Source organism: Salmo trutta, chromosome 33 (genome assembly GCF_901001165.1).
Source record: "Salmo trutta chromosome 33, fSalTru1.1, whole genome shotgun sequence".
NCBI classification, from domain to species: Eukaryota; Metazoa; Chordata; class Actinopteri; order Salmoniformes; family Salmonidae; genus Salmo; species Salmo trutta.
Genome location: NC_042989.1, coordinates 20142119 through 20169961, shown reverse-complemented (window position 1 = coordinate 20169961; position 27843 = coordinate 20142119). Strand labels below are relative to the sequence as shown.

Below are 27843 nucleotides of genomic sequence, written 5' to 3'. Positions count from 1 at the left end.
AATCCCCCAGGTGTCAATGGGAAGTGTGTTCAATTCATTTGAGATAATAGTGAAAAAGGGGCTGCTCTTGTCGAAGAGCTGGAAGATAAAGTCAATGGCACAGTCAATAACAATAAGGTTGTGGGCTTTAATGAACAATGTTAATTTGAAGACAATTAAATGGATTTCAGCTTAGCTGATTATCAACCTTGGACTTGTATGGGACTAAGGTTGTAGGGGGGTTGATAGTGCAGGTGGAAGACACAGGGGCATGTTGATCTGTATCAGATCATTTAGAAGGCTTTCTAAAGTAAAGGTGAGTTTGTCTTTTAGCAGTTTAAGTAGAGTCAAACAGATAGCACTTCAGTGTAATACCATATACGTGTTACTAAACTTCTGTGTTTTAGAGGAGATAATTCATTTGGAACCTACCATAAAATTAGAGTAATTCATTTCACAACAAATACAAATGTGGTTTGTTAAAATTTATTAGGAAAAACAAATACATTTTGCACTTGGAAATAGACATTTGGAATATGAACAACAATATGAGGCAAGCTACGTATATTTGATGGTCCCTATGTTTCAACGGAGCATTGACATGCACCCACCCAGGTCCCAGAGGAGACGTTCTGGTCCACTTTATCCCATCTTGGGGAGGCTTGTCCTCATAACACAGACCTGCTCCTCCTTCTCTCCTTGATCCCATTCCGTCAGCAGCTCTGAGGACACCTCTGTAAACAGATGATCCCAGTCCCAACCCACGTCCTCCTGAGAGAGAGCGAGAGAGAGCGAGAGAGAGAGAATATGGGAAAAGAAACATACAAAAATGGTGTAATAGATAGTGTAATAAAGATGAGAAGTATGAGAGAAAAGAGGGGAATAAGAAACAGAGAGAGCGGAAGAGACCAGAGGGGGAGAAGGAGAGCAAGAGAGAGGAAAGGGAAGGTGAGAGAAAGAGAATAGAGCTTGTTAATGTACACATCATAAATCTTGATTACCTGGGAGACTGGGAGGCGACCTCCCCTGGTGCTTCAGAAACATCTGGACACCCCCTCACAGGGAACAGCGGCTATATTTACAAAAAAACTCACTCACCTCCCTCACCTCCTGCTCTGGAGCTAAAACCTTGGTGAGGAGCTTCAAGTCAATCTCACCGTCCTAGGTAGAGGCAGAGACCTTATGAGAACACCAGCTTGCAGAAACACACTCTACAGACAGAGGTCATTTATATTGGATGCATCCTAAAAGGACCTCCTTGAGGAAGAGAGAGGGCTGGGTAATCTAATACAGAGTCAAAATAAATAGCCATTGAAACCTGGCTATGTGTGTGTGGCCCCATATGAAATGTCTTACCAGGGTCTGGAAGGCAGAGTACTTCATGAGGTCATTGTCCAGATCTCTGTATGTCATTACCCGGTTCACCTGGATGCTGGGGAGAAGGACAAACACTATGTAAACAAAAATCCCATCATAAATGTAGCTACCAGTGGAGGCTCCTCAGAGGAGGAAGGGGAGGACCATCCTCCTCAGTGAATTTCATAAAAATAAAAAGTGAAACATTAAAAAAAGTTATCCTTTTTGATAAAACAATATAAAATATATTCACGTCACCAAATAATTTATTAAAACACACTGTTTTGCAATGAAGGTCTACACTAGCCTCAATAGCACTGTGTAGGGTAGCACCATGGTGCAGCCGGAGGACAGCTAATTTCTGTCCTCCTCTGGGTACATTGACTTCAATACAAAACCTAGGAGGCTCATGGTCCTCACCCCCTTCAATAGACTTACACAGTAATTATGACAACTTCCGGAGGATGTCCTCCAACCTATCTGTAATGGGTCCTGTGTGTAGCTGGTGTAGAGAGTCAGGCGCAGGACAGCAGATATGAGTAATCAACGTACTTTACTCAAAAATACACAAATACAAAGCAATAAATGCGAGCCCACAATAACGGACCGATATACAACGAACAATTACTCACAAACAAACATGGGGAACAGAGGGTTAAATAATGAACAAGTAATTGGGGGATTGAAACCAGGTGTGTAAGACAAAGACAAAACAAATGGAAATGAAAAGTGGATCAGCGATGGCTAGAAGGCCGGTGACGTCGACCGCCGAACGCTGCCCGAACAAGGAGAGGGACCGACTTCGGCGGAAGTCGTGACACTATCAGAGCTTTTGCAGCATGAACTGACATTTTGTCCATCCAATCAAACGATCAGAGAATTAATCTAGTACTGAAAGCATAAAGCATAATACAGCTAGCTAGGACTGCAGTGTATACCTGAATTTGTCCAATATAAACTCTTGTTTGCAACTATTTTACTAAAGATTACACTCTAGATCAGCTAGATGCAGGCGAGATTGTGCACAGTGGTATTGAATGTGTCAATGTCTGTCACCTTGATTAAGCAAATTCCTCTCGACCTGTGAACCTACATTGTAAACTTTCATTCATAGGCTAGAATTTGAGTATCATGTAGTAGCCTAAACCTATTGATGTTACACTGAGCTGGGTGAATGGAATGTGAATGACAGTCTTCCAATATGCAGAAATATAAATAAGGCCATGCTCATTAAAAAGAACGATCGTCCTCCCTCATCTTAAACAGCACCAACCACCACTGGTAGCTGCTATACCAAACATGTACTTGTTGGCATGCTTTTCCTCACTAGCCTGATTAGTGCATGTCTATTGAAATACAGTAAAGTATTCACTACCTGCATCAGTAAGATATCACCAGACCAATCTAGAAGCTGTATCATAGTACAGTACAACTTGCAAGTATCACTCTGTGAGACAGATATCTTCTCAGAAGTTTGAGGTAGTGCACACAGGGCATGGAGAGTTCATTAAAGAACAGAGCGATCAGGAGATGAGCGCCAAGTGGTAACTGCCTCAAATTGAAACCCAGCTGCTTATCTGTAGTTGGAATTAAGAGGGGGGCTCTGAAAGTGGCGAGGGCCTAGCAGTGCATGCCAGTCCTACTTACTGCACATTACACGCTACATTGCCCCCTCAATGAGTTCAATGTGAATATTATCTCGTACAGAGAGCAGGTCTCAGCCTAATAACCTCCGCCGCTGTCATAGCCGCGCTACATAGCGGACACATGTCGGCGTGTCTCTCACTGCCCTGTAAATCGTTAGTAAGGGTCCCACTAACCGCCATGCATAAATCACATCTCAACTGTTATTTCTGCATAAAGGCTCAATATGCCAAGACACCTTCAATACCATGATGAGAGGAGGCAAAGTAACAGTCAAAGTCACCATCTAAGACCAGTGTATTCTTATCTTTTACTCTCCTTGATGTTAAGATGTAGGCCAGGTACTGTACATGGCTCTGAAGATGGGTCAGCAACCCGCCAGAGGTATGGCGAATCTGGTAATATATGAACATCTGAACAGCTGTCTGGTCACTTATACCAGAGTTATGCAGTCAGAGACAGTATGTGAGACAGTGTGCAGGTGTGTCTGTATTCACTTAAGTGCAAGACTGACCAAAAGGATGCACTTCATCAATCATAAAAATTGAGTGATGGGATGCCATGAATCTAACTGAGTGACTGGGGTCAACTAGAGTGGAGCGTGAGATGTTTTTACAGTACCTTGGGGGAGCAGCAACTTGCATGTTAAGGTCTTCCTCTTGTACTTCGTCAAGGTCTGGGATCACCGGTATATCTAAAACACAACATACATCCAGGACATACTGTATCAATATCTTATCAATGTCACACTGTCTATTATTTAGTAATTCAATCTCTACACCTAAAATGTTAACTGAGATGCAATAGTGGTCAACCACATTAAAACTGGACATGGATTACAGAAACACTAAGATAGTCTTCTTTGTGTTTGGTATGACAGTTTGTGTGTGTGTAAGCGTGAGTGTCTGGGAGTAAATTGGCACCTGATTTGTCCTCTCCCTCTCTCTCTCTCCCTACATCTTCCATAGAGCTGCCCTGTCACAATAGCCAGGCGGCCATGAATATTCAGGAGACCAGGCGGCAGCTCTTCCTGCTGCGAGAGGGGCGCTGGCCAGGGGCTCCCCGGAAAGAACCCCCCGCTACCCCAGCATTTTGGCCCTGTCAGCGCCACCCACCCCCAGGACCAGTGGTGGCCGGCAGGCCGACCTGTGTCCACTCTGCCACTCGGACAGGGGCGGCGTCAAGCCATGTGCAAGAGTATTTGCTGGCGGGCCCATCTGTGTGGGGTCGGAAGTCACGGTGCGGCCTGGCAGGGGCTGCGGTGCCAGGAGCCACTAGCCCGCTGCTCAAACAGTGGGAACCCGCTTTAATTGGCAAAACGCAACAGGACAGAGCATGGCTCAGCTCCCAAGAAGGACGGGCAAACTTTCACAGCACATTTCAGATGGACTTTTGTTAGAGTGGGAGACGGGGAGGCGAGCAAGACAGACAGACTGTGATGAATATTGAAATGTTGAAGCCACTTAATGTACTTGTAAATTTAATATGAAATTAATACATTCATTATGCCATGTTATAAACAAACAACAAAATAGAAATAGATGAACTACAAGTATATTACATAATCTGGGGGAAAGTAGGTCTCCACTACTGACACAACTGAAACCGATCAATTCATACTTGTGCAAACTTTGCAATTACACTCTTAAAAATAAAGGTTCTAATTGGAACCAAACAAGGTTCTTCAGAGCGATGCCATAAACCAGAGGAAGCATTTTAGGTTCTCGGAAGAACCTTAAATGGGATGGTAAGAACCACACACACAACACATTACTTTATGCAAATATCTATTAGCATATTTCCCAGGGTGCCTTTTGAGTGAATTTTAGAGTTACCAGTACCACCGGTGACTGTGTTTGCTAGTGACAAAGACATTGTTTTTCCATTCATTTCAGTCCCATGGCCTTCAGGTGAGATCCTAAGTAAATGTGTATATTTCATAAGACCTTATTTTAAGCCCCTAGTTTTACCCTAATAAAATGGCCTGAAACTCATAGTTTACAGGCCACATCAGGCCTGCAAGTCACATTCTGTTATGCTGGCTTGTAAAGTGACGTGTAATTCCTATTGGAATCCAGTCACATTCCTTTATTTAGAATGTGCATTCACCTGCATTCAGAATGTTCGCCTGGGTTGGGATAAGTAAAATGGGATTAGCTAAAGCATCTAAACTGGAACAACAATTTCATTAACAGATGAAATAAGTCTAAGTAACAGATTGGATTCATTTAGCAAAGTGTATGTTATGTATATTTGAGTAGCAAGTAGCATAAGATTATATTAATCAATCAATGTACAGTACATCCAAGAATAGATATTTAAACAAACAATTCTAAAAATCAATCTGCAAAAGAGTGTGATGGAAAGTTTTATGTTGGTGCTTTTCTATTTACCAATCTCTGTGCTCTGTGTGTACTTTTCTAATAACCGTTTTCTGTCTTCATGCAAGTGACTGACTGAGCAAATCCTCACTATCAGTATCTGCAATCTGGCCTTACACCCAGAACCTTGTTTTGAGAACAAAAGATATCTTAATTTCAAGGTCTCAGCTTAGAGAGAAGAAGCCTTGTGAGGTATTGGTCTGTCACATGCATAACCCAGTATTGGTCGGTCATTTGAATTAAGCAAACGTTAATGATAAATTATTTTGAATAATGAAAAAGCTAAATCATGCAAATATTACTTTCTGTGTAAGTATATAAGAGAACTAATGGGACTGCCCCGTTAGAGCTCCTGACAGACATTCACTATGGTGCATCAATGTTATGGAACCTCTCCAGCGCGCTGACAATGATTAATTTAAGATTGACTTAGAGTGTACCTGTGTAAGAATTTCCACGACAAGAGCATGCTGGGAAATATGATGATGGGCTTGGTTTTGGTTCAACTCTGGTTATTAACACCAACATTGGTGTTCTTTTACACCACTGAGTGTTAATTTAACTCTTTACAGTGTTAATTTAACTCCTGAATCAACACTAGAAATGTTATACTGGCCAATTTGCTGTGTGCTATGAAAGAGACATCTGCAGGCTTCAATACATTTCAAGAAACATTTAAAATTCGGAAGAACCGTAGATGACACGTCAAGAACCCCCGATTTAACTCAAAGGTTCTTTATCGGGCAAGAGTTTTCCAAGGAATCTTAAGAGCGGAGGATGAATCTTTTTCAGTGTAGAGTTTTTTGCCTGTCAACATCAAAGTCACAGACATCTACCTAGTCCTTGTTGCCATGTAACAACTCTAAATGAACACAAAAGCAGAGACAGAACAACCCACGTGACCTCAGAGGATAGGTCTGATTTCCATGTGTTTTGTCTCTTTTTTCAATACTGGTTTTGGTTGAAGGCAGTTGAAAAGGTGATTACTATATGGTATACAGCTATGAACAGAAATCAGCAAGTTGGAATAACTTATTCAGCAGGTTAGGATAATTAATGTAGCAGGTTAGGTTAGGAGAATTAGGTTAAGGTTAGGACAGTGGTTAGGCTTAGGGTAAGTTAAAATACTTACATTTTAACAATTTATGTATCACTTCCATCCGTAGCTATATACCATCTAGCCATAACCGTTGAACAGTGTAGCTACATTTCCTTCTGACTTCTTCCAGTCATACAGTGTGCTAGGTGTCAGTGAATAGGCCGGGAGAAACTGGGGAGCGGTAGGGAGGGTGCAGGGATGTCAGTAATCTCTGAACACAGCAGTGCACCCTGAAGGGAAAGTCAATAGAGGAGCTAAATACAGTAGAGGCCAGGAGATGAGAGGCACGATCTGATGGGAGGAAATATTTGTACATCTGTGTCCCTATTCCTTCAAAATACTGTTTTGAAAACACACTGGGGGTTGTAAAATAAAGATGCTCTGAGATGTTTAGTCTGTAATATTCTCATATAACTGTATAAGCAAAGATTTCAGCAATGACATAAGAAAAATACTCAAAAAGGAAGTTATTTGTGTTCATAGAATAAGCTAAATGAGAAAAAGGATTAAGGTTCTGAATGATTCTTCAGTTGAAGGAAACAGGAAAAAACCTGGTCAAATTCCATCCACTTTGTACAGATAACAACCCTCATCATCAGTTGATAACTCATTCCTTTCTCTTCCAAAAAAATTATTATAAAAAAAATGCCACACTCGGTTAGCCTCTGACAAGATTCATCTGTGTTTCTGATATCCAAATAAAGGCGGGCCGGCTATTTCATATTCATGAGGCCCCGGTGACACTTTGTCCTCTCATTTACAAAGCACAGCGTTCAGCAGAATCCGTCCCCCCCGGACCCCCAATCAAATGTAATGGTCTTAGCGCAATGACATCAAAATGCCTCGCCGTCCTGTTCTTTGCAAATAGCTTCTTGGGTTGTTTCCCCCCATCCCATCTCGCCCATAATGCACTATCAACACTTTTATGAGAGTTCAACGTGAAGCAGTTAGGGGTAGGTTCTCTATATGCAAACTCTATTATTAAGTGAAAATAGGAACAACATTTTTAAATGAGCTTCAAATTCAACCTATTACTGGAGGTCAAGAGGGGATTAATACGAGCTGCAAACAAGCTAGAGTTTTTCTGAAGGAAAGGTCAACTCCATCAGAAGGAGCTGTCTGTTCCCAGCACTGCTGGCACAAATTACCTGATACATTTCCTCCCTTCCACATACCAGCCTGGACATCTATCAAGGTTGCTTTGTCTAGCGGCGACTGGGCCAAGCCTCTCCTTATTACACGGTCACGGCGAGTTTCCTCGCTGAAGCATGTAAATATCAAAAGGGGATAATTTGCTGTGAATGTAGACATACTGTACTCCCGGCAGGCACGCCTCAGTCAGCGACTTTGGGGAAACGTCCCCACATCACCAGGCAGGGCTGTTATAATCTAAGCAGCGAGTCAGTGGGATGATTACCTAGGCACGGGACACATTTGAAAGGCTTATGGGACAATATTCAGCAGATCACTGAGAGAGAGAGAAAGAGAGAGAGAGAGAAAGAGAAAGAGAGGGGAGAGCGAGCGATAAGAAAGAGAGAGATGAGAAATAGAGAGAGAGAAGGAAAGAGAGAGGAGAGAGATGATAAAGAGAGAGAGAGGAGAGAGATGATAAAGAGAGAGAGAGGAGAGAGATGAGAAAGAGAGAGGATAGAAAGAGAGAGACAGGAGAGAGGTGAGAAAGAGAGAGAGAGAGGAGAGAGAGAGAAAGAGGGGGAGACAGAGATGAGAGAGAGAGAGAGAGAGAGAGAGATGAGAAAGAGAGAGGATAGAAAGAGAGAGACAGGAGAGAGGTGAGAAAGAGAGAGAGAGAGGAGAGAGAGAGAAAGAGGGGGAGACAGAGATGAGAGAGAGAGAGAGAGAGAGAGAGAGAGAGAGATGAGAGAGAGGGGGAGAAATAAACAGATTTAGAACAGATGAGTGTGTTTGTAATGGCAGTTCTTTGTAATGTAACTGTCAGGGGACTGAAGGCCAGCCGAGGGGTAGAGGGGGACAAGGGTGCAGGGTCTAGCCCTCTCTCTCTCTGCCTCTAGCCAGTGGACATATGGGATAGGGTAGGAGACATAATCAAGATCGGAGGGGCTATCTCACTAACCCTCAGCACTGCAATTTCCACTGCCCCTGCCTCTGGCACTGTATTAAGAGGTCTCCCTCCACTGAGGAATAATCTTTCCAGCTGCATTTACTGGGTAAGAAGCATACCACTGGGGTCTCCACACAACTGACCCTTTCAGCCACTGCGTGTGTGTGTGTGTGTGTGTGTGTGTGTGTGTGTGTGTGTGTGTGTGTGTGTGTGTGTGTGTGTGTGTGTGTGTGTGTGTGAGAGATTGTGACTGTGACTGTGAATGTGTGGTATAGCAACTTAAAAGCAGTGTCAAAAACAGGATGTATGTTTACGGACATTTGTTTAAACAAAAAATATCAAAAACAGAAGAAAAATGAAAAAGGCTTTGTAAAAACAAATTGGCCATAAAACTAAAATAGGATATACCCTTCAGAGGGTAAATGGGGAGACAAAATATGTAAGTGCCTTTGAACGGGGTATGGCAATAGGTGTCAGGCACACCGGTTTGTGTCAAGAACTGCAACACTGCTGGGTTTTTCATGCTCAACAATTTCCTGTGTGCATCAAGAACGGGCCATCCAGCCAACTTGACACAACTGTGGGAAGCATTGGAGTCAACATGGGCCAGCATCCCTGTGGAACGCTTTAAACACCTTGTAGAGTCCATGCCCCGATGAATTGACAATGTTCTGAGGGTAAAAGAATGTGTGGGGGGGTCTTAGGAAGATGTTCCTAATGTTTGGTAAGCTCAATGTACAACGATTATAATATTTTGTCAATCTAATTCCAGTAATGTAGTTCATAACATTAAACATATAACAATCTAGAAGATGAAACATGTAAATACATTTTTAATAGTATTTTAAGAATCTAAATACACAGAAAAGGGCTATGGTGGGTATATGTGTGAGCATAGTAACTACAGCCGCAGACACAGTGTTTCTGTTCCTCATCAATATGTCAGCTTAATACCTCAGAGACAACCTCCTTATACAATGCCAGCCAGCCTGGCCATTGTCATTGGTGTGCATATGTATAACTCCTTAGTGTTCTAACAGGGAATCACAACTCCTATCTTTGCTAAGGCAATTTCACCCTTATTTCCCCTGCTGCTTTGCTCTGAAAAATGTAACAATTATCCCAGGCTGTGCTTTGCTGAAATGTCCTCCATCTATCCTGACATTGTTTGTGATGCGGAGAGCAGGACCCTGAGGTGACCGCTGGATCCATGCGCTGCTGCACCTGCCCTGGTGTGTGTGTGTGTGTGTGTGTGTGTGAGAAGACGTGTGTGTGAAAAGCTCAAAGGGGACAGCCACTTAAATCCTGCCACACTTCAGCCAATGAATAGGAGAATGAATTTAGTGAATACTGTATTTGAGGTCTGTTATGGACTTGTGTGTAATGTGATTTAATGAGGAGGATTACCTGTGATCCCCCAGTTCTAACTGAACATATTCACCTGTGACTTTCATCTATAAACGATTGTGTGCTCTGGTTAGTTATGGGGCATCTCTCAGTAGCTGGTCTAAACAGAGTTCTTATGAAGGATTCATCAATAGCACTGACAAGAAATATGTAGTGTCAGAGAGCGCGATGAGAGGCTACTTATATGCTCTATTTCCAGTGGATGAATGTGCTGCAGAGGGAATGGAGGACTCAGCTCTACCCTCCAGAAGAGACGCAGGACTGGGATGCAAGGGTGCTCTCACCTCCTTCATCATCCGAGCCCTGGGGGGTTTGTGGTCGCAGGCGTCGACTGCAGAAACAGGAAGTGGGAGAGTATGAATTATTGAAGGCATTCAGCGGTGAGGTCATCAGAGGGAGCCAGATTTGGATTGGGCTGATGTGCTTTGATGATGGGCCTGTTTCTGTGGGCTGAGCGAGGCTCTAGATCAGCCTGATAGGAGGCTTGCTCTGTCTCTGTCTGTCTGCTGCAGGCTGACTGGGACTGTGTCTACAATACAGCAGCAGACGCAGCCAAAAGGCTCCGCAGCCACAGCAGCATCGTTGGGACTGCCTGCCTGTCTGTCAGTATGAGCACCCCAGGGCTTCAGCTACTTCAACAGTATCCCTCCAAGAATCAGGGATTTTTCTTCCATTGAAATCCTTGGGCGGGCCACCTAAGCATTTTTTCGGGTTGCCTAAATCCAAATAGTGTAAAAAAAAAAAGGGATGGAAAAACACTTTCAAAAGATAATGGACCTATATATTTTTTTATAAAATAATCTATGAGAACTAACAATCACCTAAATAAAAGCTAGACAGTCAGGGAGAATTGAAAATTCCAAAAACAATGCATTTATCAGTATAGATTTCGTTATTATGTTTGAGCAAAAGAACACAGCATTAGCCATGGCAAAATACATAAAATTGCAGGAAATGAGCTTTAAAACCGCAACATTTTTTCTTAGCTGCATGAAGAAATTTGTCAAATTGCAGGAAATTGGCTTAACATTTTTTTGATTCTGTCGTGGGCGTGACAGAAGCCACGTTCTGATCCAGAAAAAAAACCTGAGAATGAATAAAAAAATAACACAACGAGGGCAGTAAATAACTGTTACTGAGATGGGCTGGTGGTGAAAAGAGCATATATCAAGGGACTATTTTGAAGTGCTGCCTGTGTTTCTGTCAAAGCTGCGTCTCAACACCACTATTTAAGCAAGGGGCTCCAGCAATGATGAGTAAAACACACCATGTTCTTTAGTCTCCTTCCATGTCACTACTGTCTATTCAATGCCTATTATGAACGTTGGAAACGTGGAAAAACTAAAATTACAGGCTAAACTTGGCTCCCAACAACAATACAAGTGATGACAACTCTAGTCACACAGGCTTTTTAAGTGATTGTTCTTGGAAGGCGAGGATTAGTTGCAACCAAGGACAATCTCAAAGTACAGCAATTTCCACATCAGAGCATTGGGTATAAACAAACACTTAAATTGGCCTAATTTTGCTCCTGTGTTTTTTTTTACAAAATAGTTATTTCATTTCATCAACAACTGAGGGAAAAAAATCAGAGTAAAAAGACGAGACTGAGAAAACGTACTCTTCCACGTCCTGCACCATGGCAGGTCTTCTTCCAGACCTAAGGGAGAAAAAAGATCCTTGTTAAGACTTTGCAACAAAGGAATACAGAGAAAATACTTTTGGCCACAAAAATAAAAGGACTAGAATCAATTCAATTTTAATAAAACAAAACAATTACCAATTCTATTATTGAACAGTTCTTCTCTTTCGATTTGTAAGATACATCTTTAAAAACCGCTGCTGGTTTCTGATATAGGCTAGTTGTTCTGTCTGATTTGAGCCTCATAGGGCCTAGGTCAGGGGTACTCAAGTACTATTTGAGAAGGTCCGGTCACACAAATTTCATAGGTGGCAAAGGTCCGAATGGATATTGTCATTCATCTGCGTAGTAACAAACCCCCACCTTGCAACCCATGCAATCCCAAACTGTTCACACCCCTCTTGTTGGCAGAGGAAACATTTAGCAGTTGTAATGGTAATTTCCTGCAATTCTACAAATGTTGCCATGTCTTATGTGTGTTCTAATGATACCAGGGGCCCGCGGTCCACCTATTGTGTTCTCTGTTGTCCGTCTCTCTATCTGAGCCCTCAGCCTCCTCCCCTGCTGGACCACGGGGTTATTTTCAGACTCCTCTCTTACACAACCCTGCTTGACTGTGGCACCGCATCCCACGCCCTACACACTCTGACCAAATCACTGTCTTTTCACACATTCTCACCTCAACACACTATTCTTAGCTTAACACTGTTTCACACCAGAGAACGGGGGAGATAATATTAAACAAAACCCGGCTACTGTCAAATAAACTAATCTTAACAGCATTAGAAAAGCTAATCAATTATTACATTCTTGAACTTTTAGACCAAGACAGTCTAGGTATGTTTGGCTGTGAAGTCAACTTATACAAAGTTACATTAGATATGAGTGTTTCTGGAATTCTTTAGGGGAGGAGATGCATGTCACATTCTGAAGGTTCTCCTGGTTGAGGAGTGCCCCCTACTGGTTTTAAAGAAAACACATACTGTCATTTTCTCTGGACTGAAAAAACATTTTCTTATTATTTTTCATTACTGTGTATCAATAACCTGAATAAGAAATGTAATGACATTTAGTATGTTTATAAATTGCACTTTATAAATTATATATTCCCTCATCTCTGGAGGCTCTGGAGTCTGCCATGATGGTCAGTGAGACAGATCAGAGAGGGCAGGGCTGAGGGAGCCCACCTTGCTGCCCTTGGACTGTGTCCTGTCCTGTGTGCCTGGCACCGGGGGCGGGGCTGGCGACACTTAAGACACATTACAGGCCCCTTGATTAAGACTCATGTAGGCTGAAGCGATAGACATGGTAAAACTGTCTGGAAAAAGTTGTTAGGGATAAAATATATTGTGACAACCCGGCTTCAAAGGTTCATCAATAAACTGACAGATCATTTAGTGTCAATTAGGAGTGATAGATCGACAAATCCTGGGATTTCTGCGCTGGGATTAGTGGGAGGAGGGCAGCAGTGATTGAGCATGAGGGGTGACATTGAAGGGAAAAGTCCTTGCCGGTTCCAGGGGGGGCCATTACTTACTTTGTTTCAGAGAGGATCAATGCACGTGAGAAACCCTTAACACCTCCTGTATTCCAATCTCTCTGAACGCAGGAATCAAGACAAGTTACACTAATGCAAGGAAGCGACACCCTGACCTTCCCAGAGTGAGAAAAATATATTGAATTTGCTGTTCTCTTTACATGCACTATCGGCACAGAAAACCATGCAAATAAACCCAATTGAATCGTCTTGTTCACTTCAATGTATGGATTTATGCATCTCCCCAGCTCTCCTCCCCACAGAGACTGGAGTAGAGTGGTAGATGGAGCCATCTGGAAGAGTGGAGAGCCAGTTCCACAGTCTGACTACAGTCACACTGACATCACATAGGGAGACGTACAGTCATTTGAATGTGTTCTATTGGGGGGAAATGATTTTGTTTCAGACATTCCATCTGTCTGTGGTATGAAATATTCATACATTCATTGTACAGAGATTTGAATGAATTCACAACGGCATGTGTGCCTTTAAAGGCGAGCGTGCTTTAGTTAGACAGCCATCGTAAGAGGTGATGAAGTGGCCTAAGCCCTGTGATGAAGTGGATAGCTGACTAACAGTGCCCTCCTGTGGCTGATACATGAACCATGTCAATTACCGGATCCCGCGCTGATGAAGATGAATGTGGAGTTCACTGCTCAGAGGCTCCCTGGAACGTTGTTGATTCAGAGCAAAAAGTGTAAAGAATTTGCACTGATAAATATCCTATTCTCTGTCTACAGCATGAGCGATCATTAGTAACAAAATAATACATGTTGGAGACTGTGAGGTAGAGTTACCTAGAGGCTGGAAATACAATTTGTTGAGAGAAGGTGATACTCACTTGGCTGATCCAGAAGTCTCTTCAGCCCAGCCGCCCTGCCTGCGGGCTGGTTTAGGAGGGGGCCCCTGAGGTGAGAGAGACCATTAATGACAGGCATAACAATGGTCTGACAAGACAACTCCTTTAAACTATTCAATTCTACACTTAGGTTGAAAACATACAGGAGGAAATGTGAATCATTTTGAGTCCAAAATAGCAAGTATGTTGTGGCATGTCATGGTCTCTAAATCTATGTGAAAATAATACTTTATATCAAGCTTAACCAGAAAGAAAAATAAAAAGCATGCACCCATGCACAAACATATTTCCAAAACGGAGCAGACCTTATAAGTTAAGATGAGTCAACAGGAGGCTCTCTGATGTTTAAAAACAGAACCCTTCACGGAACTGAATTTGTGAGGTATAGCCTACAACAAACCAAGTAACGCTTAGTTTCCCATATCACTGGGGAAAGCCTACTTTATCTATTCTTCTCTTCAGTGTTCTGGTAATCTATGTTTGCTGCACTGTACCATCCTACAGATGGCTGCACATTTCTAGCAATGAATGACATAGCTTCTCACTTAGCCCACTTACAAAATACTTAGGAATGGCATGCATGACATATTGCTGTTGTTTATTATGGTTTTAACTGCTGTCCAATCACAGAGCCTGAACATATGGAGTAGAGTGTGGGAACTGCCACACAGAGGACTGCCCGGGGGCTGCGAGTCTGACCTAAAATAGCTTCACAGGAAAAAATGACCCTCTCCCTCTCATTCTTCGATTCTGAAAATAGTCAATTGAGTTTGGATTGTGGTCCTGAGACCGGAGCCCGGGGAGTCAGGGACCAGCACTTGAATGAAAGAATTCCTCAGAGCACACAAGGGTGGGCAGCAGACAAATTAATTTTGGGGAAAAAAGCACAACACTCTCATTACCAAATTGGGTCTGCAAAAGACACAGTGGCCAGGAGGAATTTCTTTGTTGCGACATGAAAGAGGAAATCAATTTTTCATGGCTGGTTCTTTCACCAAACCCATTTATAAATGTGAATGTCAGCATCTAGAGAGGGAGGTGGAGGCTGCTGGTGTTAAGCTGGAAGGTTGAGGATGAACAAGTAATTTCATGAAATTAGTAAACAATGGGATTTCAACAAGAACAAGGGAGGCCAAATTAATAATAAATGTGGTAGCTCATCGATACTGTTCAATTCCTCAGGGTAAAACCCGCTTTTACAGTCTGCTACCAAGAAAAACGCTCAGAAGACTATGTAATTAGGAGTTCATGAAAGGAGGGTAAATACTGATGACAAAGATGATACAAAAAGCAAGTGTTCTTTAAACATGCCTATCTTTAGCTTATGATGAGTTATTTGAAACTAACAAAAACTTAATGAAATGTTTTTATCCTCACCCAACGAGGGAGATTCATTGAAAACGTCATGGCCTTTTTAGCTTCAGTGGAGGCTCCTCAGAGGAGGAAGGGGAGGACCATCCTCCTAAGCGAATTTCATAAAATAAAAATATTGAAACATAACAAGAAGTTATCCTTTTAGATAAAACTATATTAAATATATTTACGTGCCCAAATAATTGATTAACACACCCTGTTTTGCAATGAAGGGCTACAGTAACCTCAACAGCACTCTGTAGGGTAGCACCATAGTGTAGCCGGAGGACAGCTAGTTTCCATCCTCCTCTGGGTACATTGACTTCAATACAAAACCTAGGAGGCTCATGGTCCTCACCCCCTTCAATAGACTTACAGAGTAATTCTGACAACTTCTGGAGGACATTCTCCAACCTATCAGAGCTCTTGCAGCATGAACTGACATGTTGTCCACCCAATCAAAGGATCAGAGAATGAATCTAGCACTAAACGCATATGCTACAGCTAGCTAGCACTGCAGTTCATAAAAAGGGGTGAGTAGTTGACTCAAAGAGAGAGAAAGACAATAGTTGAACAAATTCATGTATTTAATGCAGCTAGCTAGTTTAGCCTACACAAACACCCAGCTCAAACAGAGAGGGATGCTATATTAGCTAGCTGGCTATGGCTATCCAACACTGGAACTCTTCCAAGTCAATGTAAAACTTTTGGTTTTACATGTACATTTACATTTAAGTCATTTAGCAGACACTCTTATCCAGAGCGACTTACAAATTGGTGCATTCACCTTATGATATCCAGTGGAACAACCACTTTTTATTAATTTATTGCCACAGAGGCCCTGCCGGTGTAACTGCTAAACTGCTTGCTGACTGTACACTGTACTGCATGTTTGTAGTGGGTATACTAACGCATTAGTTCCTCGTAACTATGTTGACTAGGTATGATGTTAGCTAATATGGTGACAACAGTGTAGGCTGTGTGTAATAGTTAGCGGTTATGATATGGCTTGGGAAGGTTTGGCTTGGAATGTTTTTTTCACCTGGTCACAGACAGCTGATGTGTTATGCACTGAGGTCCACAAGCTATGGGAAAAGGTGAGAGGAGGAGAGCGCATAGAAGTGAGAAGGAATTCTACAAAGACCAAAATTATCATGCTGTTTGTATGTGACTGCTATGAAAGTGAACTGTGTTTTTGCGTGTGATCAGGGGGTGTATTCATTCTGCCAATTCTGTTGAAAAACGTTTTATAAATGGAAGCAAACTGAACGAAATAGGGATAAACATACCTGAATTGGTCCAATAGAAATTCTCTCATTTGCAACTGTTGAACTAAGGGTTACACCCTAAATCAGCTAGATGCAGGCGAGAGTGTGCAAGGCGGTATTGAATGTGTCTGTCACCTTGATAACTCACATTTTTCTCTTGACCTGTGCACCTACAATGTAAACTTTCACTCATAGGCTAGGTTATGGCAACCTCATGATAGGTATAGGAAAAATGTGAGTATCATGTAGTAGCCTAAATACATTGATGTTACATTGATCTGGGTGAATGGAATATTTATGACAGTCTTCCAAAACATCTTTCCTCATCTTAAATGTCATCGACCACTGTTCCACTAGACTGTATGACCATATATGAACTTTACAGTTATAGTAGAATAGTGGCAGTGGGGTGTATTTAGGCAATAATGTCATCAGAGTGAAGGGTTAGGCTACATATTTTCTATTCTAGACTTTTCTGAAAGTCCAAGCAGTAGACCCTTGTGGTGGTCAAACTCAGACTAACAGCCCATGAATGCAGTTCAGCCTTTGTTTAAAAGGATGTCAAGAATGTGACCAATCAGTGGGTATTTATAGGAAAAGCAGACCAGGGCTGATAAATAAATCTACTAAGTCGCACGCCACTGGGAAAAAAATGCATTTCATGTGCATGTCAGGTCACTAGGGGCGCGAGAATCCTGATTCTACATTAGGGAAGTTGGCCTAATTTGGGAAGATTACTGCAAAAGCATAGCTGGAATTCCTGGTCAGGGAATGTTGGGTGGCTTACAGTTTGCCACTTCTAGGGACAAGAAAGACCTCCATACCATGAATGCCAATGCTTTGGAATAAAGTGGTTGACATTGTCATATGTCATTTCCAATTTGACTTTGAAAGCAATTATGCCTGTAATCACGTTCTGTGTGTCTGTGGGAGATGAGGGTCCAGGAGCAAAGGCTGGTATGAATCAGCATGGATCAATACAGTCGAGCAGTAGACCTTTAGCCTCTCCCCACACAGCACTGAAAATCAGACTAACTAAAGATGATCCTTTCTCTTCATAACAGGGGAAGTTATAGAATGGGCAATGCTGTACCAAAGCAAACAGCATAGGCCCACTTAAAAATGAACACCTAGACCCTGCTCCTTTGGTTTCATATCTGAAGGAAATGGGTAGGTGGGCTTTGCCAACAACAACAAAAAAATTCAATACCACCAGGTACGTAGGACAACTTTTAAGTCAAAGAAAGTGCATGGTCCACTTCAAACACATTTTACATAAAAGGAGCAGCATCCACAGAAACTACTGTACTGTAATAACCCTACATGTATAAAGCAGAATAAAGCAGTGCATCCCTTGAATACAACACAAAGTAACTTTATACCACAATGTGAGGTATTCAGAATAGAAGTGACAGCTGAGTAGGTATATAAAATGTCTACATTCAAATCATATGGTATGTGTACTGATTTGAGTATGTAGTCTACTGTACACTATGAGGGTATACTGTATGTTATTGGGGTATAAAGTTACTCTGCAAGGTTTGAAAAGGAATACTGCCAAGACATGCCATATCATTACTTAGGTGTCCTCATACAATACCTCTTCCTCATCCTTGGTTCATGCATAAGAAATTATTCACACGTATTCAGATTGAGTGTATGCAGTGAAGTTAACGGCCATGACAGGTAATATATGATATTTGGTTTTAGGTAAATACAAATGCATTACAAGCAGCACTGATAATCAATCACAAATCACAGCTACCTCTCCCATGGATGTAGAAGAAGAGGATTTCCTGACGTGTCGAGGCTCCTCCAGAGATGTTTGCTCTGCAGCCTGTTGAGCCCGTTGACCCCGTCGACCCAAACTTGCAACCTGAAAATCATATTTCAAGTCGATGAAAATGATCTTAAAATGACACGAACACGTCGTAAACTCTCAAGCATTACCTAGGAATTGACTTTTTGAGATAATATTGCTGGCTTTATGGTAACCCAAGAATGTACTCTTAAGGAGAAGGGATTTACACATACCCACTCTCAATTATGATACGGTTCTAGAAACGTAAAGCCCTTTACTTTCAGCGGCAGGTATCCTAGCGGTTAAGAGCGGTTCAAATCCCCTAGCCTTCTAGGTGAAAAATCTGTCAATGTGCCCTTGAACAAGGTAACCCTAATTGTAAGTCGCTCTGGATATGCACTTCTGCTAAATTACAAAAACAATACATTTAAAATGTCTTTCATATCACATCAAAATGATGTTTTAACACATTTTTGGCAGCCATATTCTGTTACAAGGAGAATGCTTGCCCATGATTATGACTCTCAGTTCCATTACATTACACATAAGAGTCATTGGACGAAGGCATCTTCTGTAGTGGGGAGTTCGGTCCGAACATTGACACGCATTGCTTGAGCTATGGTTTTAGAAGCATAAGGACCTTATCTTTCATATGTTTGAGAAATCATTTTCAAAAAACAAAAAGGTTATTGATAAACACCTTTATTGAGTTAGGGTTCCCACAGGGCCATATCTCCATGTTACAGCCGCTTGTTTAGAGAAAACAGACAGAAGACAGAGTGGACTGACTACTTGTGCTAATTAGCTATCTGAAGAAAAACACCACACAGGTATTGTCACTGAAAAATACTGTAAACCGGTTTAAACAGTGTACAGTAAGTGTGTATTTTGCATTTCTGAAACGCTTTTGATGTGATTTGAAAGTAGAGGGATTTATGTTTCTAAACCGCAATTGAGAATAATTTCACGTTTAGATGGAGTATTTGGGTGTTTTAGCTTCCAGAGCCAATTCGCAGTACAGCAACGTTAGGCTCCTTTAGTCCCTTTGAGCATGCTAGATCATTAGCACTGATGGTACAGTAGCCTCTGTCTTCCATACACACCACACACTGTAACATGGAGATATGGTCGTGTGGAAACACAGTAACCCTAACCAAAATAAAAGGTGTGTATCAATTTAACCTTTTGTTTTTTGAAAATTATGTATCGCTGATATATAAAATAAGGTCCTTATCCTTCCAAAACCTACTGGCGCAAGCGATGCATGTTCGAGTTCAGATCAAGCGTCAGGGCTCTTAACCAAATTTCGCCGGAAGAAGATAGCTACTGTACCTTCATCAATAGCGCTAAATGTAGTTAGCTAGCGTCTGACTATGAATAGGGTAGGGTTAGCTTTATGGTCGTTACTTTTTTATGCTTACTAATACTAGCTAGCTGCATGGGAAAGCAAAGGCACATAATCATGGACAACAGAGAGATCGCAAGAAAGTTCAAGGTTTGCCATGTCATCCCAAACATTGCTAGCTACTTCTGTAAATACTCTGTATGCATACAAGTTGAAAGCGTAAATCACTCACATTCTTTACAACTCCACTGTCTCCGAGTTTAAGATGATCGTCCATTTTTTCTTGCGTTGACAGATGTAGCAAGCTACTTCCTGGAGACCCGGAGCGTCACACAGCAACCATCTCTATGGTGACAACAATTGGGGGGGGCTGGTGTTTGGTCCATGCTCGAGAGGCAGAGCAGTCTGGTAATAGCAAAACTGGCCTTAAACATAGATATTACAAAAAAACATTAATCATCTTCATTTGAGCCAAAGCTCGCAAAGTCATGAAAATAGCTTGTATTAACTATGTTATTATTAGTCTTACATGCCCTGTAGTCAAGGTTCGGTATAGCTCGTTTGATAGTTTATTTGTGTTAGTCAATGGGTAGTTGGGTGCATGCCAGCAACTGGACTGGAGGTCCAGTATTGTTTACTAGGATCTTGCCGGTAGATGTTGATTTAAGCCCACTGGAACTGGCCGTATATAGAGATGCTGATATGGATCCTCACCCTGGAACTACACCAAATATTTCATACCGGTATGTTCATGTCATTCATGACCTAAAACATCATGCTACATCTCGATCAATTTTAGTGGTAGCGATTTCTGCAATTAAAGATTTCGCTAGTCCCTAGGGAAGCATGCTTGGTGTCGTTTTACAATAACCGACATTACTGAAATGATATTGTATAAATCATTGGAGAAACAACTTTAACAAAGTTGAAGGACATAGGAACTTGTTGGACATATGCCTCAGACCCAATAACTCAAACTCTCAGCATACAGGCTAATACAGGTTCATCAGAATCACCTTTATTCGCAAAGTACATTTACACATACCCATAATTTGCCTTAGTGAGAAGGTGCTGCCAGCAATAGATAATATACAAACAGACATCATACAGAATATACAATAGGCCTATCAGAACAGTAAACATAAAACTCTTGAGACTAGGCTAGTTACAGTGGGAATATACAATTTATAGAGGGGATATACACTGCTCCAAAAAATAAAGGGAACACTAAAATAACACATCCTAGATCTGAATGAATGAAATAATCTTATTAAATACTTTTTTCTTTACATAGTTGAATGTGCTGACAACAAAATCACACAAAAATAATCAATGGAAATCCAATTTATCAATCTATGGAGGTCTGGATTTGGAGTCACACTAAACATTAAAGTGGAAAACCACACTACAGGCTGATCCAACTTTGATGTAATGTCCTTAAAACAAGTCAAAATGAGGCTCAGTAATGTGTGTGGCCTCCACATGCCTGTACAACGCCTGGGCATGCTCCTGATGAGGTGGCGGATGGTCTCCTGAGGGATCTCCTCCCAGACCTGGACTAAAGCATCCGCCAACTCCTGGACAGTCTGTGGTGCAATGTGGCGTTGGTGGATGGAGCGAGACATGATGTCCCAGATGTGTTCAATTGGATTCAGGTCTGGGGAACGGGCGGGCCAGTCCATAGCATCAATGCCTTCCTCTTGCAGGAACTGCTGACACACTCCAGCCACATGAGGTTTAGCATTGTCTTGCATTAGGAGGAACCCAGGGCCAACCGCACCAGCATATGGTCTCACAAGGGGTCTGAGGATCTCATCTCGGTACCTAATGGCAGTCAGGCTACCTCTGGCGAGCACATGGAGGGCTGTGCGGCCCCCCAAAGAAATGCCACCCCACACCATGACTGACCCACCGCCAAACCGGTCATGCTGGAGGATGTTGCAGGCAGCAGAACGTTCTCCACGGCGTCTCCAGACTCTGTCACGTCTGTCACATGTGCTCAGTGTGAATCTGCTTTCATCTGTGAAGAGCACAGGGCGCCAGTGGCGAATTTGCCAATCTTGGTGTTCTCTGGCAAATGCCAAACGTCCTGCTGTAAGCACAACCCCCACCTGTGGACGTCGGGCCCTCATACCACCCTCATGGAGTCTGTTTCTGATCGTTTGAGCAGACACATGCACATTTGTGGCCTGCTGGAGGTCATTTTGCAGGGCTCTGGCAGTGCTCCTCCTGCTCCTCGTTGCACAAAGGCGGAGGTAGCAGTCCTGCTGCTGGGTTGTTGCCCTCCTACGGCCTCCTCCACGCCTCCTGATGTACTGGCCTGTCTCCTGGTAGCGCCTCCATGCTCTGGACACTACGCTGACAGACACAGCAAACCTTCTTGCCACAGCTCGCATTGATGTGCCATCCTGGATGAGCTGCACTACCTGAGCCACTTGTGTGGGTTGTAGACTCCGTCTCATGCTACCACTAGAGTGAACGCACCGCCAGCATTCAAAAGTGACCAAAACATCAGCCAGGAAGCATAGGAACTGAGAAGTGGTCTGTGGTTACCACCTGCAGAACCACTCCTTTATTGGGGGTGTCTTGCTAATTGCCTATAATTTCCACCTGTTGTCTATTCCATTTGCACAACAGCATGTGAAATTTATTGTCAATCAGTGTTGCTTCCTAAGTGGACAGTTTGATTTCACAGAAGTGTGATTGACTTGGAGTTACATTGTGTTGTTTAAGTGTTCCCTTTATTTTTTTGAGCAGTATATATACGCAGAGGGAGGGATGCTGCTATGGCATCCCTACCCCATTTTTCATCTTGCCCATTCACCCTCTGAATGGCATGCATAAACAATCCATGTCTCAATTGTCTCAAAGCTTAAAAAGCATTTTTTTAACCTGTCTCCTCCACTTCATCAACACTAATTTAAGTGGATTTAACAAGTGACATCGATAAAGGATCATAGCTTTCACTTGGATTCACATGGTAAGTCTATGTCATGGAAAGAATAGGTGTTCTTAATGTTTTGTAAACTCAGTGTACAGTAGTAGGCCTAAGGTGTTCTTAATGTTTTGTATACTCAGTGTAGGGCTACAGTGTTGTGCTGATGTGTTGGGGAAAGTGGGGTAAGTTGAGCAATTTTTTACATTAGCATCACCCTGTCAAGGGAAATATAGTATTATTTCTAACAAAGATATCTGCATGTATTTCAGGATGTTGTGTATCCATGGAAATAATCAGAATTCATGTAAAAATGACAGTTTCGAAAAACACAGCATGTCCAAAAAAAGTGGTTTCTTGGCACCACTTACCCCGGGTATGGGGTAAGTTGAGCCGCGGGACAGTGTAAGTTAAGCCGCCTACAAATTTCTGTATTGAATTAGTTTTATAAAAGGTAGTGCTGAAATGTATCTTTATTTCCCAAATTTGACACAATCACAATCGTTTTTTGTATTTTAATCATTTTAAGCATCTTTTAACACAGGCTTAACATCTAACAAGCACTTTTAACATAGGCCCTGTTGTTACCTCATATCTAGCGATAATTCCTTGCATTATGCCTGGGGGGGAAAAAACACTTCAATTTGCTCAACCATTGGCTCAAGTTACCCCATGGCCATTTGCTCAACTTGCCTCAAGGCAAACATTTTGAGTATATTAGCCCACACAGCTACAAGGATGCACTTTGATTATCAGTTTAGGACCTCATATTGAAACTTAGAGAGACCGCAACTGATGTTTAGAACAATCTTAAAATTATTTACTTTGGTTTAGATACAAGCATCATGAAACATCTAACACAAATCATTTTTCTGGAACTAAGTTGTTTACCAGTTTGTCCATGTGGTTTCTTTCTTCAAAGACTCCAGGAAATTGGATCATTACGCAGAGTTCACCAGCCGCTTTCGGGCAGTGTTCGACCACCCGCCTGAGGGTCGAGCAGAGGGTGAACGTCTGTTCCACCTGAGGCAGGGGACAAGGAGTGCGCAGGATTTCGCCTTGGACTTCCGGACCCTCGCCGCCAGCGCGGGATGGAATGACAGGTCCCTAATCGATCACTACAGGTGCAGTCTGCGCGAGGACGTCCGTCGGGAGTTGGCTTGCCGAGACACCACTCTCACATTGGACCAGCTGGTGGACATGCCCATCCGGCTGGACAACCTGCTGACTGCCCGCCATTCCCTGCACCATCTGTGGCCGCAGAGGGCACACTGCTGGTCGGTGCTGGGGGGGTTCCTCAGGGAGTCGAGGCAGCAGGCAGGGCACTATCGTGTCACCCCAGGTGAGTCAGCACCAGGCTCACCCAGAGCCCCCTGTTGCTCACATGTATATGTGTTTATTTCATTTCCTGAGTTTTCCCCACATTCCCAGCATAAGGCGCTAGTAGATTCAGGCGCAGCTGGGAATTTTATTGACCGTTCATTTGCTCGTAGGTTTGGGATTCCCCTTGTTCCTGTGGATATGCCCTTCCATGTGCACCCCCTAGATAGTCGACCATTAGGGTCAGGGCTGATTCGGGAGGCCACCGCTCCACTTGACATGGTTACGCAGGAGGGTCACAAGGAGAGAATCAGTCTCTTCCTTATTGATTATCCTGCGTTTCCCGTGGTGCTGGGCCTACCCTGGTTGGCCTGTCATAACCCCACTATTTCGTGGCAACAGAGGGCTCTCAAGGGGTGGTCACGAGAGTGCTCAGGGAGGTGTGTGGGGGTTTCCATCGGTGCGACTACGGTGGAAAGTCCAGACCAGGTCACCACCGTGCACATCTCCCCAGAATATGCCGATTTGGCTCTCGTCTTCTGTAAGAAGAGGGTGACTAAATTACCACCCCATCAACTGGGGGATTGTGAGATAAATCTCCTGGTAGACGCTGCACTTCCCAGGAGTCACGTGTATCCTCTGTCACAGGAGGAGACGGCGGCTATGGAAACATATGTCTCTGAATCCCTGGGGCAGGGATACAGTCGGCCCTCCACTTCACATGCCTCCTCGAGTTTCTTTTTTGTGAAGAAGAAGGATGGGGGTCTGCGCCCGTGTATTGACTATCGAGGGATCAATCAGATCACAGTGGGGTATAGCTACCCGCTGCCTCTCATCGCCAGTGCGATCGAGTCAATGCACGGGGCGCGCTTCTTCACAAAATTGGATCTCAGGAGCGCCTACGACCTGGTGCGTATCCGGGAGGGGGACGAGTGGAAGACGGCATTTAGTACCACCTCAGGGCACTATGAGTACCTCGTCATGCCGTATGGATTGATGAATGCTCCATCAGTCTTTCAGGCCTTTGTTGACAAGATTTTCCGGGACCTGCCCGGGCAGGGTGTAGTGGTGTATATCGATGACATTCTGATATACTCCGCTACACGCGCCGAGCATGTGTCCCTGGTGCGCAGGGTGCTTGGTCGACTGTTGGAGCATGACCTGTACGTCAAGGCTGAGAAATGTCCTTCCAACAGTCCGTCTCCTTCCTAGGGTACCGCATTTCCACTTCAGGGGTGGAGATGGAGAGTGACCGCATTTCAGCTGTGTGTAATTGGCCGACTCCCACCACAGTAAAGGAAGTGCAGTGGTTTCTAGGGTTTGCTAACTACTACCGGAGGTTTATCCAGGGTTTTGGTCAGGTAGCAGCTCCCATTACCTCACTGCTGAAGGGGGGACCGGTGCGGCTGCAGTGGTCGACTGAGGCGGACAGGGCTTTTGGTTACCTGAAGGCTCTGTTTACCTCGGCTCCCGGGCTGGCTCATCCGGATCCCTCTTTGGCGTTCATAGTGGAGGTGGACGCGTCCGAGGTTGGGATAGGAGCCGTGCTTTCTCAGCGCTCGGGCACACCACCAAAGCTCCGCCCCTGTGCTTTCTTTTCGAAGAAGCTCAGCCCGGTGGAGCGAAACTATGATGTGGGGGACCAGGAGCTGTTGGCTGTTGTCAAGGCTCTGAAGGCGTGGAGACATTGGCTTGAGGGGGCTAAACACCCTTTTCTCATCTGGACTGACCACCGCAATCTGGAGTATATCCGGGCGGCGAGGAGACTGAACCCTCGCCAGGCAAGGTGGGCCATGTTTTTTACACGTTTTGTTTTCACTCTATCCTACAGACCAGGTTCCCAGAACGCTAAGGCAGACGCACTGTCCCGGATGTATGACACAGAGGAGCGGTCCATGGATCATACTCCCATACTTCCAGCCTCTTGCCTGGTGGCATCGGTGGTGTGGGAGCTGGACGCGGACATCGAGCAGGCGTTACGCACAGAGCCCACTCCCCCCCAGTGTCCAGCTGGGCGCATGTACGTTCCGTCTGCTGTCCGTGACCATTTGATCTATTGGGCCCATACGTCACCCTCCTCTGGTCATCCTGGCATCGGGCGGACGGTGCGTTGCCTTAGTGGGAAGTACTGGTGGCTCACCTTGGCCAAGGACGTGAGGGTTTATGTTTCCTCCTGCTCGGTGTGCACCCAGTGCAAGGCTCCCAGGCACCTGCCCAGAGGGAAATTACAACCCCTACCCGTTCCCCAACGGCCGTGGTCGCACCTATCGGTGGACTTCCTGACGGATCTTTCTCCCTCACAGGGCAGCACCATGATCCTGGTCGTTGTGGATCAGTTTTCTAAGTCCTGCCGTCTCTTCCCTTTTCCCGGTCTCCCTACAGCCCTACAGACTGCGGAGGCCCTGTTCACTCATGTCTTCCGGCACTACGGCGTGCCTGAGGACATAGTCTCTGATAGAGGTTCCCAGTTTACGTCCAGGTTCTGGAGAGCGTTCATGGAACGTCTGGGGGTCTCGGTCAGCCTCACCTCAGGTTTTCACCCCGAGAGTAACGGGCAGGTGGAGAGAGTAAACCAGGATGTGGGTAGGTTTCTGCGGTCATATTGCCAGGACCGGCCGGGGGAGTGGGCGGCGTTCATCCCCTGGGCAGAGATGGCCCAAAACTCACTCCGCCACTCCTCCACTAACCTCTCTCCTTTCCAGTGCGTACTGGGGCCGGATCAGCCGGATCTGGCACCGTGGCATCAGAGCCAGATCGAAGCTCCTGCGGTGGACGAATGGTTCAAGCGCTCGGAGGAGACCTGGGACGCCGCCCATGTGCACCTACAACAGGCCGTGAGGCGGCAAAAAGAGGGCGCTGACCGTCACCGGTGCGAACACCCCCCGGGTCTGGCTCTCAACCCGAAACCTGCCCCTCCGCCTGCCCTGCCGGAAGCTGGGTCCGCGGTTTGTGGGGCCATTTAAAGTCCTGAGGAGACCGAACGAGGTATGCTACAGGTTACAGGTTACAGCTTCCCCCAGATTATCGTATTAATCCCTCGTTTCATGTGTCTCTCATCAGGCCGGTGGTGGCTGGTCCACTCCAGGAAGCTGAGGTGCGGTAGGTTCCTCCGCCCCCTCTGGACATCGAGAGGGCCCCAGCGTATATGCTGTTTGAGCTATCCTGGACTCGAGGCGTCGTGCGAGGGGCCTTCAGTACCTCGTGGAGTGGGAGGGGTACGGTCCGGAGGAGAGATGCTGGGTGCCAGTGGAGGACGTCCTGGACCCTTCGTTGCTGCGGGATTTTCACCGTCTCCATCCGGATCGCCCTGCGCCTCGTCCTCCTGTCGGCGTGCTGCTGAAGCCGCACGTCAAGGGGGGGGGGTACTGTCATGACTTCCGCCGAAGTCGGTCCCTCTCCTTGTTCGGGCGGCGGTCGACGTCACCGGCCTTCTAGCCACCGCCGATCCACTTTTCATTTGTTTTGTCTTTGTTTTACACACCTTATTTCACTCCCACAATTACTGTTTCATTATTTAACCCTCTGTTCCCTCACAGGTTTATGTGAGTGATTGTTTATTGTATTTTCGGTCTGTCATGGTTTGCGTGTATTTGTTACTTTGTATATTTAACATTTTGAGTAAAAGTACGTTGATTACTCATATCTGCTGTCCTGTGCCTGACTCTCTACACCAGCCACAAATAAGACCCCTTTACAGTTAAGCCAGTGAAATGTCACAAAAAAAAAATCAGCTTTTAGTTTTTGAGATATTTAGCACCAGCCTATTGCTAGTTACCCATTATAAAACTGACTGGAGCTCTATGTTAAGGGTGGCAGTTATTTATTTTACAGTAGGGT

The 27843-nt window shown here is 44.2% G+C and overlaps 1 protein-coding gene across 3 annotated transcripts; it reads right to left on the bottom strand.

Moving 5' to 3' along the window:
* Positions 1-449: 449 nt before the first annotated feature.
* On the bottom strand, positions 450-20166 carry LOC115172615 (intraflagellar transport protein 43 homolog B). 3 transcript variants are annotated; one of them, XM_029730231.1, is made up of 9 exons: positions 19984-20166; positions 18371-18481; positions 13967-14031; positions 11568-11606; positions 10231-10277; positions 3601-3673; positions 1336-1411; positions 1078-1140; positions 450-750 (listed from the first exon to the last, which is right to left on the bottom strand). In XM_029730231.1, exons 1-9 carry the CDS (start codon positions 20026-20028, stop codon positions 622-624), a joined length of 648 nt encoding a protein of 215 aa, XP_029586091.1. In that variant the 5' UTR covers positions 20029-20166; the 3' UTR covers positions 450-621. The 3 variants fall into 3 exon arrangements, with proteins under 3 accessions (XP_029586091.1, XP_029586092.1, XP_029586093.1); XM_029730232.1 differs by lacking the exon at positions 19984-20166 and adding an exon at positions 15362-15446 and having other exon boundaries at positions 18371-18439; XM_029730233.1 differs by lacking the exons at positions 18371-18481; positions 19984-20166 and adding exons at positions 15362-15446; positions 16380-16398.
* Between the last annotated feature and the right edge of the window lie 7677 nt (positions 20167-27843).

Coding starts and splice junctions, on each gene's coding strand:
- LOC115172615 (XM_029730231.1), bottom strand. CDS start 20,028: ATGGACGATCATCTTAAACTCGGAGACAGTGGAGTTGTAAAGAAT. Junction 14,032..18,370: donor CTTCTACATCCATGGGAGAG/GTAGCTGTGATT, acceptor CTCTCACCTCAG/GGGCCCCCTCCTAAACCAGC. Junction 751..1,077: donor CAGAGCAGGAGGTGAGGGAG/GTGAGTGAGTTT, acceptor GCTCTCTCTCAG/GAGGACGTGGGTTGGGACTG.